The sequence below is a fragment of the Telopea speciosissima genome, chromosome 10 (genome assembly GCF_018873765.1).
Source record: "Telopea speciosissima isolate NSW1024214 ecotype Mountain lineage chromosome 10, Tspe_v1, whole genome shotgun sequence".
NCBI classification, from domain to species: domain Eukaryota; kingdom Viridiplantae; phylum Streptophyta; class Magnoliopsida; order Proteales; family Proteaceae; genus Telopea; species Telopea speciosissima.
Window position 1 is genome coordinate 7,885,893 of NC_057925.1, and position 11,826 is coordinate 7,897,718.

The following is an 11,826-nucleotide window of genomic DNA, read 5'->3' on the forward strand; positions in this document are numbered from 1 at the left end:
GGCTTATGAACTTTGGGTCCATCTAATTAAGAATGGTAGCAGCAAGACTAATCCTTAAGGTAGCATCAAATGATTGTCCAGGAACGCTTTGCAATTGTAAGCACAAAGAGTGAGACTTCTTGATAAGGTCCTGTTCACATAGCCAGCAATTAAAGCCCAAATTGAATTTGGTGATGGGTAAAATAAAGCATTCTAGGATATGTTCTGGACTGTTGGACTTCTACATTTAGGTCCATAAATGACCAGAAGGCCCAAAACTAGCTCTTTGTTTTATCATCAGGGGTCTTGTTAGGGATGTAGATGAATAGCCGACATCCGTTTCCGTATCTGTTTAGCACTATCCTAATCCATCCGAAAGCTAAACGGATACGGATACGGATAGGCTATAGCTATCAGAAAAGCTATATTTACATGTAAACGGATAAAATATCCTATCTGTATCCATGTCCGTATCCGTTTAGCACTATCCCAATCAATCTGAAAGCTAATCGGATGCGGATGCAGATATAGCACTATCCGAGCCGAATCCGATCTGTTTACATCCCCAGGTCTAGTCTCTGCTTGTCATATCAAATCGGAGTCTTTGAGATTATTTATCACAACAAAATTAGTAATCCAACCTATGAAAAAAGTAATAAAAAGCCCGGCCTGACCCTGAAGGCAGGCCAGGGTTGGATTTTTAGGCCCTAAGTCAAAGTCGGTCCAGGCCTGGGCCCATCTAAGGGAAGTCAGGGTTAGGCTGGGGTTTTAAAAAGCCCAACCCAACCCTGTTGCAGCGCTAGTTGCAAGAGATATAAAACAAATGGTTGCAAGAAATATAAAAAGAAGGGAAGTACATTTAACAAAATTTGAATTTTATATTTGGTATTTTGCAATCAATTCATTGGAAAATATTCCATTTAAGAAATTTGAAACGTGTGTAGAAGAATCATGGGGAGCAGGATTTTTGCCTTTAATTGGGGGTAAGGTGGTCCCCCCCACTATGTGGGTGCGGGCGTTACACTATTCCACGGGAAACTTTTCTCCAAGCTTTTAAAATCGTAACTATGTAGTTATCCTAAACGCTCACAAAGATGGTAATTGAACTTCTTAAATGGGGATAGGGTGGTCCCCCCACTGTGTGGGTGTGGACGTTACACTCTCCCACAGGAAACTTTTCTCCGAACTTTTAGCATAGTTATCTTAAACTGTCACAAAGATGGTAATTGAACTTCTTAAATGAAATCTTGTTGACCAAACTTGGTATAAACTTTTAAAATCATAATTGCATCTCTTAAACGCATACAAATATGGCAATAATTTCTTAAATGGAATTTTCCTAGGAATTAATTGCAAAATTCCAAATTTAAAATCCAAATGTGATAAATGTATAACGAAGCCTATATAAATTGGCGAGAGCTTGCAAGTATAACGCAACAAGGCGGAGAGAGCCCAACTAGCCTCTTCGAGAATGTTACTTGACGGGCAGCTTCCCTGTGATCCTCTTCATTTCTATCTTTTGGTGTCTCTTGCTTGATCTTCTTTTCCACCATGATTGAAGGGACTAAGAATGAATCAATAGAAGACTCCCAGATTGGGGTTGAATGACAATTATGGGTGGAGAAAGTAAGAAGAACAAGATGGGGGCCGGGATGACTTGTTCTTGTTGCTTTCTGCTCTCATCACCATTGTCTCAATTTCAATCAACAAGTCGCCGGTTGATTCATCGTTAGTCCCATCTATCATGGTGGAATAGAGATCAAGCAGGGGCGCTAGAAGATGGAAATGAAGAAGATCGACAATGAATTGATGCTGCCTGCAAGTAACATTCTCAAAGTGGCGAGTGAACTCTTGAAGAAGGTCAGCCAGCTCACTACCCCAATTCCTTACCTATTAAAACAAGAATAGGTAAGAGGGGCGTGAAGAGGATCGACAATGAATTGATGATGGTACCTGCAAGTAACATTCTCAAAGAGGCGAGTGGATTCTTCAAGAAGGTCAGCCACCTCACCTTTATAACGAGAATCACAGGTTTTCACCAAAAACTTCCATTTGCAAGTAACTTTCTAACGAATCAGTTTATTTCTTAGGGAGACCAATCTCTGCGGGGGAGGGTGGCCTTTGCGCGTGTGGAAATCAATGAGAGGCGGCGCAGAGGCATCTTGGGGAGTGGGATGTCTAGCTTTCCCAGGGGATGGGGCGGTTATTTCGCCTCCACTGTGTCTAGGCGTGGGCAATGCACTCCCCCCATAGAGAACTTTTCTCCTATTTCTTATATCATTAATCAGGGTTTTCCTATAATTTTTCATATGCAATATTGAAAATTTTCTTTAAGAGTTATCTTTTTGGAAAGGCATTTCCCATGTTTTGATGAAGTTGTGCAAAGATACAAAGTAACCAAAAGTTGTTGATTTTATAATTTAGGGAAAAGGCTCACCGAGCCTAATGACCTTCTCACATGGATTTTTTTTTTTAAAGAAATAGTAAGAATGATTAAAATTTCCGCCATTCATGGGGGATGTACCGGTCATTTCCGCCACCCATATGTCTGGGCGTGGCCCCTACTTCCCATGCAAAGAACTTTTCTCTAAGAAAAATTTTGAAAAGTACATTATTACAATTCCCATCCCCTCAGTCTCGAACACACGTACCCCCCCCCCACCGGATTTTGGCTGGTCTTACGTAGGGATGTCAATTGGGGCCTTATACCTTATAGCTGTCCAAAAGTCAAAAACAATCGGACTGGTGGTTATTTGGTCCGATTTTGGTTTCAAAAATCGAAGATTGTCACACAGAGAGAGAGAGAGAGAGTATGTGAGTGTGTGCAAGTGTACGTGTTCGTGTGTGTGTGTACATGTGTGTATGCTTGTGTGTTCTAATCTTAAAGATATGTTCACAAATATATTAGACAAAAAAGGGAAAAAGAAGGCTGTCAAGTTGTGTGCTCCCTTTGGCTGAACACAAGAAGGTCGAAATAACCACTCCATGCCTGTGAGCTGAAAAAACCTAACCATTGTTTGATGCCCCTGCGTGTGCTCTCATTCGCTCTCGCATTTGTGCTGAGAGCACGCAGTTAAAGGATTATATACAATAATAAAGTTGCAGGTAGAAAATCACTTCCAAGTTGCATGGTACAGAGGCTGATTCCAACACATTCATAATTTGGTTATTAAATTTTGAGGAGAAACCTTGTCTGTTAGCGTGGTACCTGCACCCAAACGCAGAGGGAGGCAAATTGTACAAGGATTTGATTAAGGATATGTCAAATGGTTTTGTTTCTGTTTTTCATTTCCATTTTGGTTCAATTCAATTTTCAATATATAGAAATCGAAATCAAATAATTTTCAAGTCCTCAAACAAACCAAACTGGTTCGGTTTGGTTTTATTCAGTTTTTTTTATTTCACTTATTCTATTCAGTGGTAGGAGCCTCGTGCATTGGGTACACACTTTTTTTTCTTTCTCATTTGTTTCCTTTCAAATAGATCTTTTAACTCTAGAACCGTATAAAATTCCATTTTCCAAATTCATATATATATGGTATTCAAACTATGAAGTTGGAAGCTTTTTCAGAGGAACTGGACAGAAGGAATCTAGTTTTTGGTTTGATGGTTTACGTGGATATGGTATGTTTCTATGTGCCTATGATCTAAATGATGATTTGAATTATGATTGACTTGTTTTTGGTCACTATATGATTTATGGGATTAATATATGAATATTTTGATGATAATGGACATACCTTGATGGAAGGTGATTGAAGTTATTTTATATTATTTAATATGATTATGATTTCGTTTTATGGGATATGGTATAAGGTTGAATTGAGATATTAATGTGAATGTGTCCATAAGGTTGATATGATCCATATGTTGGTTTATTGAGATTGAACCAGGAATTGGTTCAATATTGTTTTGGTTTGGTTCAATTTGGTTCTGCTTAGTTATTTAGAGAATTGGAGTCCTAAGGAAGGGCATTTTTTGGAAAGGAAAGTGGTAGGTAGCTTTGCATAAATGACTATTGGTGGAATAGTTGTTGGATTGAGGAATCTTTGAGAATTATTACCTAAGAAGGACTGGTTTGATATGAGATTTACAAGAGTGTTATCCATGTTATATTCTAAGTGTTGAAGCCTTTAATTTTTTCAACAGAGCTCATTTTAGAATTTAGTCTTTGAGAAGGAGAAGAAAAAAATGGGAAGAAGCTTGAGGATTGTCATCAAAGATGTTGTGCATACATGATTTGGTGAAGAAGATCAATTAAAGAGACTTGGATTAAAGAGTTTATGCAAGGAACTTCAAGAGACTGTTAAGGGTTGTTTAATGCTCATTAGGTATTCTATGTGCTAGGTTTTGAAGGATTTGTTGGATTCATTTGTGGTTTGAAAAGGTTTCGAAGAAATCACACTATTTTGTGAAGAACAAGGTATAGAAGTCTTGAAGTTGATTTGGTTTTGAATCTAGTTGATGTTGGGATTAATTCAAGATTATGTTAGTTTGATGATTTTAACATGATTATATACTTGGTTTCGTGTTTGATGGTTGGGTGATGAAAGACCCATGGATTGGGCCCAAACCCTAGCTGATTTCTACTCCTCGAGTAGAGTTTTTCCCTGTGACAGTCGACCATCACGATGTAAGGGTCGATTGAATGCATACGAAATGAATGATTAAAGACAAAAGAAAGAATGATAATGATGAGTCTAATGACATTAATATACGACTCAATGAAGTATACCAGGTACTACAGGATATTCATAGGCCTTAATTGGCACCACATGCCTTTATAGGCATTATGAGCCATTTTGAGAGGCATTGAAGCTTCGACCAAGATATTGGCTGACGAAAGGTATATCAAACCATATGAGGAGTTGAGACTAAGACCATGAATGAAAGGGTAATTTTTGTATTGACTAAAAGATTAAGGGACTATTTCCGCCATGAATTACGATCTTCAATGATAAAGCATACGTTTCCAAGAATGAATGGAACAATGTATAATGAATATGACATGGTATATGATGAATATAATACAATGATCGTTACAAGAATCCTGATTCTCACATTGTATGCCTACATGATTATGAATTATGTATTATGTATTTTTATGAATGATTGTTTATCTTGCTCACTGGGCTATAAAACTCATCCCATGTTGCTTAATGTTGTATCCGATCAAGGTTCGAAGGATAAAAGCAAGGAAATTGTTATAGAGCAAGAGAGGTTCAACTAAAGTACAGTCTTACATTCATCCCCCCCCCCCCCCCCCAAAAAAAAAAAAAATAGAAAATCTTATTATCATTTTGTGTATATAGTTCATAATATAGTATTCTAGATGCCAACAGTGTTACTTATGTTTTGGATGTCTCTTGGGAATGTTTTAAGTTTAAGAATGTTAAAGTGTCTCATTCCCCATTGGATATGTTAAGTCTTCCGCTCTGACGTTCAAGAATGTCTATTAAACAAAATTTTTATTTCTTTGGCTCTTGATTAAGATTGCTAGATGATTATGTTCATTGATGAATATCTCTGTTTTCTTGTGCGAACCCAGCATGACTTCGATGATATGGGCCCCATTGAGTCTGGTAACCTAGGGTCGTGACAGTTCGAGAGCTTACCCGACATTATATGGATCTCGTTGCAGAGAGAGCTCACAGATTGCACCATCATTGCATGGGCTATACACAATGATCATTTAAGATTTACATTGAAAGATTTGGTATCATCACATTGCTATATGTAGCTAAAATTGAATCTACAAAAACTTCAAAGAAAAATAATATTTATTGACATTTAGCCTCCTCGCAAAGTGGGGGTAAGGTAAGACTGTGTATATTTGCCCCTCCCAGGCTCCCAGACCATGCAGTAACGGGAGCCTCGTGCACTGGGACGACGCTCTTTTTTAAATAAGTATTCCAGGTGAAAAACATGAACTGTCAAATATCATTTGTTGCAAAACAAATATGTTAAGCTGTTACCCAACAATTCCCTAATTAGAGAGTCCATTAAGATTTAAGAACATTGTCCATGAGTAATTTATATCCAAATCAAATCCGTGTGGGGTTCCAAAAATTTTCACTCAGTCCACACTACCTTGCTGGCGCTCGTGTTTTGTCAGCAAATACAAATAATTCTTCAGTCGCAGTACGATCGATAAAGTACCTTAAGCGCACCACTAAACGCGACGGATGAATCTCAGCCGTTGAGATTTAGTCAGTTGATCTTAACAGTTGAATTTTTAACCTGCAACCGGCTCTCCCATATCGTCTTCTTCAGCTACCGACCTGCAACCCAAACCCATCTCTGTAACCCCTTTCCCGGAGAAGACGTTTCAGATCCAATCGATTGCCACAGAACCCAGAACCCAGAACCCTCCATCTCCTTAATGACTATCTTAAGATTTGTGGTCAGATCCAATCGATTGCCACAGAACCCAGAACCCTCCATCTCCTTAATGACTATCTTAAGATTTGTGGTAATAGAGTCAGAGGAGAAAATAGGAGCAGAGATTCATCTTGCAGCAGCGATCAAAATGAACCAGAGGGAGAAAAATGCAGCGCCCACCTCTCATTTTTCTCATCCTTCAACTCTGTCGTTTTTTTTCTTCTTAAAACCCTCTTTTTTCCTCGATTTCAAAGAAGAAGAAGTAGAAGACCTCTTTTTTCCATCCCTGATTCTGTCATTCCTCTTTTTTCCATCATTGAAACCCTCTTTTTTCCGCCCTCCCTGTGTATTGTCGGTGGGAAGATGGAGGGTTTTTTTTTTTTTTTTTTTTTTTTAAATGCAAGGGAAGATGGAGTTTAGGTTAGTATTTGAAATTTCTTGATTTCTCTGTACTGATTTCTACAGAGAAAAGGTAGGTTGGAGGATCTATGTCGGTTGAAATTTCTTATATGAACAGAGTTCTAGATTTCTCTGTTCTCTAGCGAAGATGAATCGATGATTTCTGATGGAAGATGAACCGAGAGAAGATAACTCGGGAGATTCTGCGACTTCCCTCCTCCCACCACCGCCCTGTGTATTGTCTCCTCCCACCTCCGCCCTCCCAGGCAGCGTCAATCTTTCTTCTCCGTTCCATGTCACCTGAAACACTCCCCTGCAGTGAAAAAGAACAGGAAAAAGAAGAAACGGGCTGTGACGATCAGCAGGTTAATGGCATTTTTTATTCAACGGTTACAATTAAAAGGTTAAAAAATAAACGGTTCATATTTAACCGTCGCGTTTAGTGGTGAGTTTAAGGAATTTCATCGTCGCGCCGCTACCACCCGCTCTTATTCAAACAAGTTATTGTTGGTGGGGCTGCCCCTGTCCCCTGGGACTCACCTAACATCTGTAAATTCACAGAAAAAAAAATTTTGATTCTAAAAGAAGATATTACAAAGGGGTAGGTGACAGTGGTAATTCTGGCTGTATTAGTTAGTTAATTAGCCATATAATATACCATGGCGGCCTCCAAGATATCCTTCTCTTTCTTTTTAGTACACCTGCCCTCATAGAAATTTAAATTAATGACTCTAAAAGAAGATATTCTCAAATCCGTGTGAGGTCCACACGCATTCACAGGGAGCAGAGCAATATTGACTGACTAATTAAGTTGAATTAATTATGTCCCCAATTCTCAAATCCTTGGTGTTTGAGAATTGATTTCTAATTAAACCTCTTTGATCTCTTCTGAGTAGTCCCATTCATTCTCTTGCAAGAGTTGAGCATCGATCCTTCCTTATTCCCCAACCAGATCAGAGAGAGAGAGAGAGAGAGAGAGAGAGAGATATGGCTGAAGCAAAATTAGTGGTCAGTGGTGTGGGTGAGATCCTGAAGCTGGTGATCTCCATGGCAACCGAGGAGATTGGGCTTGTGTGGCATGTCAAGGAAGAACTGAACAAGTTAATACGCACTGTGACTGCCATCCAAGCATTACTACTGGATGCTGAAAAACAACAAGAAGAAAAGGAGACTGTGAGACTTTTCTTGAGAAGGCTTAAAGATGTTGCTTATGCTGCTGAAGACGTTTTGGATGAATTCGGTTACCAAACCTCAAGACTGAAGGCGAAAAACAGCAAGGTTAGCAATTTCTTGCACTCAATTTCAGTTCCTTTTAAGTCAAAGATGGCTCACAAGATCCAGAATATAAACAAGGAGTTTGATGAAATTAAAAGTTACATGGATTCATTCAGTTTTGCAAGTGCTTCTATACTACCCACAAATCTTCTTCAAAATAGAAAGACCACTATGCCCATAGAGACATTCTCTTTTGTAGATGAGTCTGAGGTTGTAGGAAGGGATGTTGACAAGTCAGAGATAGTAAGCATGTTAACTAGCACTGACAATCAAGATATTATTCTGTCGGTCCTCTCCATAGTTGGAATGGGAGGGCTTGGAAAGACCACTCTTGCTAAACTTGTCTACAATGATGGTCTTGTTGTCAACTATTTTGATAAAAGAATTTGGGTCCATGTCTCTAAAGATTTTGATTCCAAGAAAATATTGACAAACATCTTAGAATCTGTTACCAATGGACCATGCCAATTTTCATCTATTGATGTGATACAGAGGAATCTCAGAGATGCGTTGAGTGAGAAGCGGTTTTTACTTGTACTGGATGATGTTTGGAATGATGATAGTGAACAATGGGATATGCTTAAGACTTCATTAAAAATTGGTGCGAGAGGTAGCAAAATCATTGCTACTACTCGCATTGTTGAAGTTGCATCAATGATAGGCACATTTGCTTCACACCACCTTAAAAACTTATCGGAAGATAATTGTTGGTCCATTCTCAAGAATAAAGCTTTTGGGAATGGAGGGGTTGAAGAGACTCCAAAAATGGTGGCAATAGGGAAAGAAATTCTGAAAAAGTGTAGAGGAGTGCCATTAGCCGCGAAATCACTAGGAGGCTTAATGCATATCAAGAAAGACGAACAAGAGTGGTTATCAATAAAGAATAGTGAGATCTGGGCTTTACCTATGGATAAAGATGGAATCCTTCCTGCACTAAAATTGAGCTATGATCACTTGCCATCACCTTTGAAACAATGTTTCTTATATTGTTCGATATTTCCAAAGGGTGCTTATATCTTCAAAAAGCATCTAACCCAACAATGGATGGCACTGGGGTTCCTCCAACCATCCATAGGGGGTAGGCCAATGGAAGATATTGGAAATGATTATGTCAACTATTTGTTGTGCAATTCATTCTTTCAAGACACTGAGAAAGATAAGATTGGTGAGATAGAGAAGTTCAAGATGCATGATCTTGTTTTTGATCTGGCAGATTCTCTTTCAAGGTTTGACAATGTAGTTGTTGGGGTTGCAGAGTTAAAAAACAACTCTGATGTTCTTCATTTGAGATTATTGTATATGGGTGGGGATATAAAAAAGATTCAAGAAGGCTTATGTACGGCAAGAAATTTGCGGTCGTTGCATTTGGAATGCATGGGAACTAGAACTTCCATTTGCAGCAATGTCCTTGATATTCTGTTCAAAAAATTCAAACATTTACGTGTTCTACATTTACGTAATTGTGGAATTAAAGAGTTACCATCCTCCATTAAGAAGTTGAAACACTTAAGGTACTTTAACCTCAGGGGCAATCCAATTGAAGCATTACCTGTATTTATCACCAGCCTTTACAATCTGCAGACATTGGACCTTTCATATTGTTTTGTAAAAGAGCTTCCTCCAAATATGAGAAAAATGGTAAACTTGAGGCAACTTATGGTTTATCAAGAAGATGAAGATGGGTTATGTTTGATTAGTCAAATGCCAATTGAGATGGGAAGACTAATCTGCCTTAATGAATTATGGACATTTGTTGTGGACCAAAAAAGGGGGCAGCGTATCAAAGAGTTGCAACACCTGGACCTTGGAGGATGTTTAAATATCTACAATCTTGAGAATGTGAGAAGCAGAGAGGAAGCAGAGAAGGCAAATTTAATGGGAAAAGAAAAGCTTGTTGCGTTGCAGATATCTTGGGGAAGTCGTGGTAATTGGGATGGTGATCATGATAGTAGTAGTTCTTCTATGTTAATGGGAAATGAGGATAAAAAAACTACCGTTGTTGAAGAAGATGATCATGTACTACAAGGTCTTCGACCTCATTCGAATCTGAAACAACTAGTAATCAGAAACTTTGGAGGTGAAAATTTACCTGGATGGATGATGAGTACTGGATGTGAGTTCTTTCTCCCTAATTTGGTGAAACTCTATCTACAAAACTGCGAGCGATTGGAGCGTGTCCCCTCACTTGGACTGCTACCATCTCTTAAAGTTCTTCATATAAAGGGAGTGAAAAGGGTGAAGAGTCTTGGAAGTGAGTCGTATCATGGTGGGGATGGCCGTAGCAATGGAAGAGCTACAACATTATTCCCTTCATTGGAAGAACTTTCCCTAGGACAGTTGCGTAGCTTAGAAGAATGGAGGGAACCAGCAGCAACACAACAAGAAGGCTTATTATCATTAGATTGCCCTAATTCCTTCCCTCGCCTTGAGAAGATATTTGTAGAAGATTGCCCCAAGTTGGTGACCATGCCCAGTTGGTTTCCTTCTCTTGAAATACTCCAAATCATAAGAAGTAATGGCATCTTGCTAAGGTTAGTCGTGGAGGTTCCCTCTCTTAGGGAACTATATATAGTTGAAGTGCCAGAGCTTAAGTTTTTGCCCAACGGATTACTACTGCACAACAATATCAAAGTATTGCATATTCAGAAATGCCCCAACCTTGAAGCAATTATTACGCCCCCAAGTGATGAGGATGAGGATGAGGATGATCATGAGGGTGTGCAAGAAGTAGTCCAGCTCCCATCGTCTCTTGAAATACTGCAGGTAAGTGATTGCCCTTCTCTGACGTCATTGCCAGATCTACGAGGTCTGCAGCACTCCCTTCGGAAATTTTATTTTTATCACAATGAAAAAATCACTCGATTACCAGAGGGTCTACACACCCTCCACACCCTTGAATTGTTGAGTATTGGTGGGTTTTCATCGGAGCTGGAGTCTTTTCCCAACTTATTGGAGGCTCTCCAACACTTGCCCTCCCTTCGACATTTATACATTACAAACGTTGGGAATACATGTGTTTCATAGTCTGGCAGCTCTGCCGGAGTGGCTCGGGAACCTTTCTTCTTCGCTTCGAACATTGGTTCTTGCAGAGTGCAATAATCTGATGTATCTTCCAAAAGAGGAGGAGGAAGGACTGCGATTCTTCACCGTTCTTGAAATGTTGATTATTACAAATTGCCCACTTCTCAAAGAAAGATGCACCAGGGGAAGAGGCGAGGAGTGGCCTAAGATTCAACACATTCAATACATCAAAATCGATGGTCAATGGTGCTCGATCATCATCATCAGCCTTTCTCCAAAATTAATGAGTCAGAGAGAGCAAGTTAGTCATCTAGCTACTACTCTTCTTAATTCTATGTCTCTAATATCTATCTCATCTGAATCATCGATCATCATCATATATCATTCACAATATTCGCTAATTCATACTCTTTTTTCTATTATTTATTTATTTTTAACTCTTCTCTTTAGTGACAGGTAATTAAATAAAGAAATGTTCGAAGATGTTTGGTGGATCAAGCAAGCTTCTTCAAAGTACTCTTGTTGATTTTAGTAGTTTTTCTTGCCCAAGCAAGGGTCGATTCTGGTATCTCTCTCAATTATTTCTTGATTTTCATTGCACTTTCATTAAAATCTAGTTTATTGTAATTAAAAGCACAGCTAGTACACAATACATAGTCAAAATGCCTGAGAAGCCTCTATTTAATTGTGCCTAATACTCTCTGTTTCTGAGAATCTTCACATTGTTTTGGGACTCTGCTTCAAATACTTCAATCCACGGAGTTTATTAAA

At 38.8% G+C, this 11,826-nt stretch overlaps 1 protein-coding gene across 1 annotated transcript; it reads left to right on the plus strand.

The window, feature by feature from the left end:
• The first annotated feature begins 7,746 nt into the window (after positions 1-7,746).
• Positions 7,747-10,765, plus strand: LOC122643163 (putative disease resistance protein RGA1). The gene is made up of 2 exons (XM_043836814.1): positions 7,747-10,565; positions 10,681-10,765. Exons 1-2 carry the CDS (start codon positions 7,747-7,749, stop codon positions 10,763-10,765), a joined length of 2,904 nt encoding a protein of 967 aa, XP_043692749.1.
• Positions 10,766-11,826: the final 1,061 nt, after the last annotated feature.

Bases quoted from the DNA above. Each gene is read 5' to 3' on its own strand.
- LOC122643163 (XM_043836814.1), top strand. From the start codon at position 7,747: ATGGCTGAAGCAAAATTAGTGGTCAGTGGTGTGGGTGAGATCCTGAAG. The intron at 10,566-10,680 runs GTTAGTCGTGGA...TTGCATATTCAG, and splicing joins AGTAATGGCATCTTGCTAAG to AAATGCCCCAACCTTGAAGC.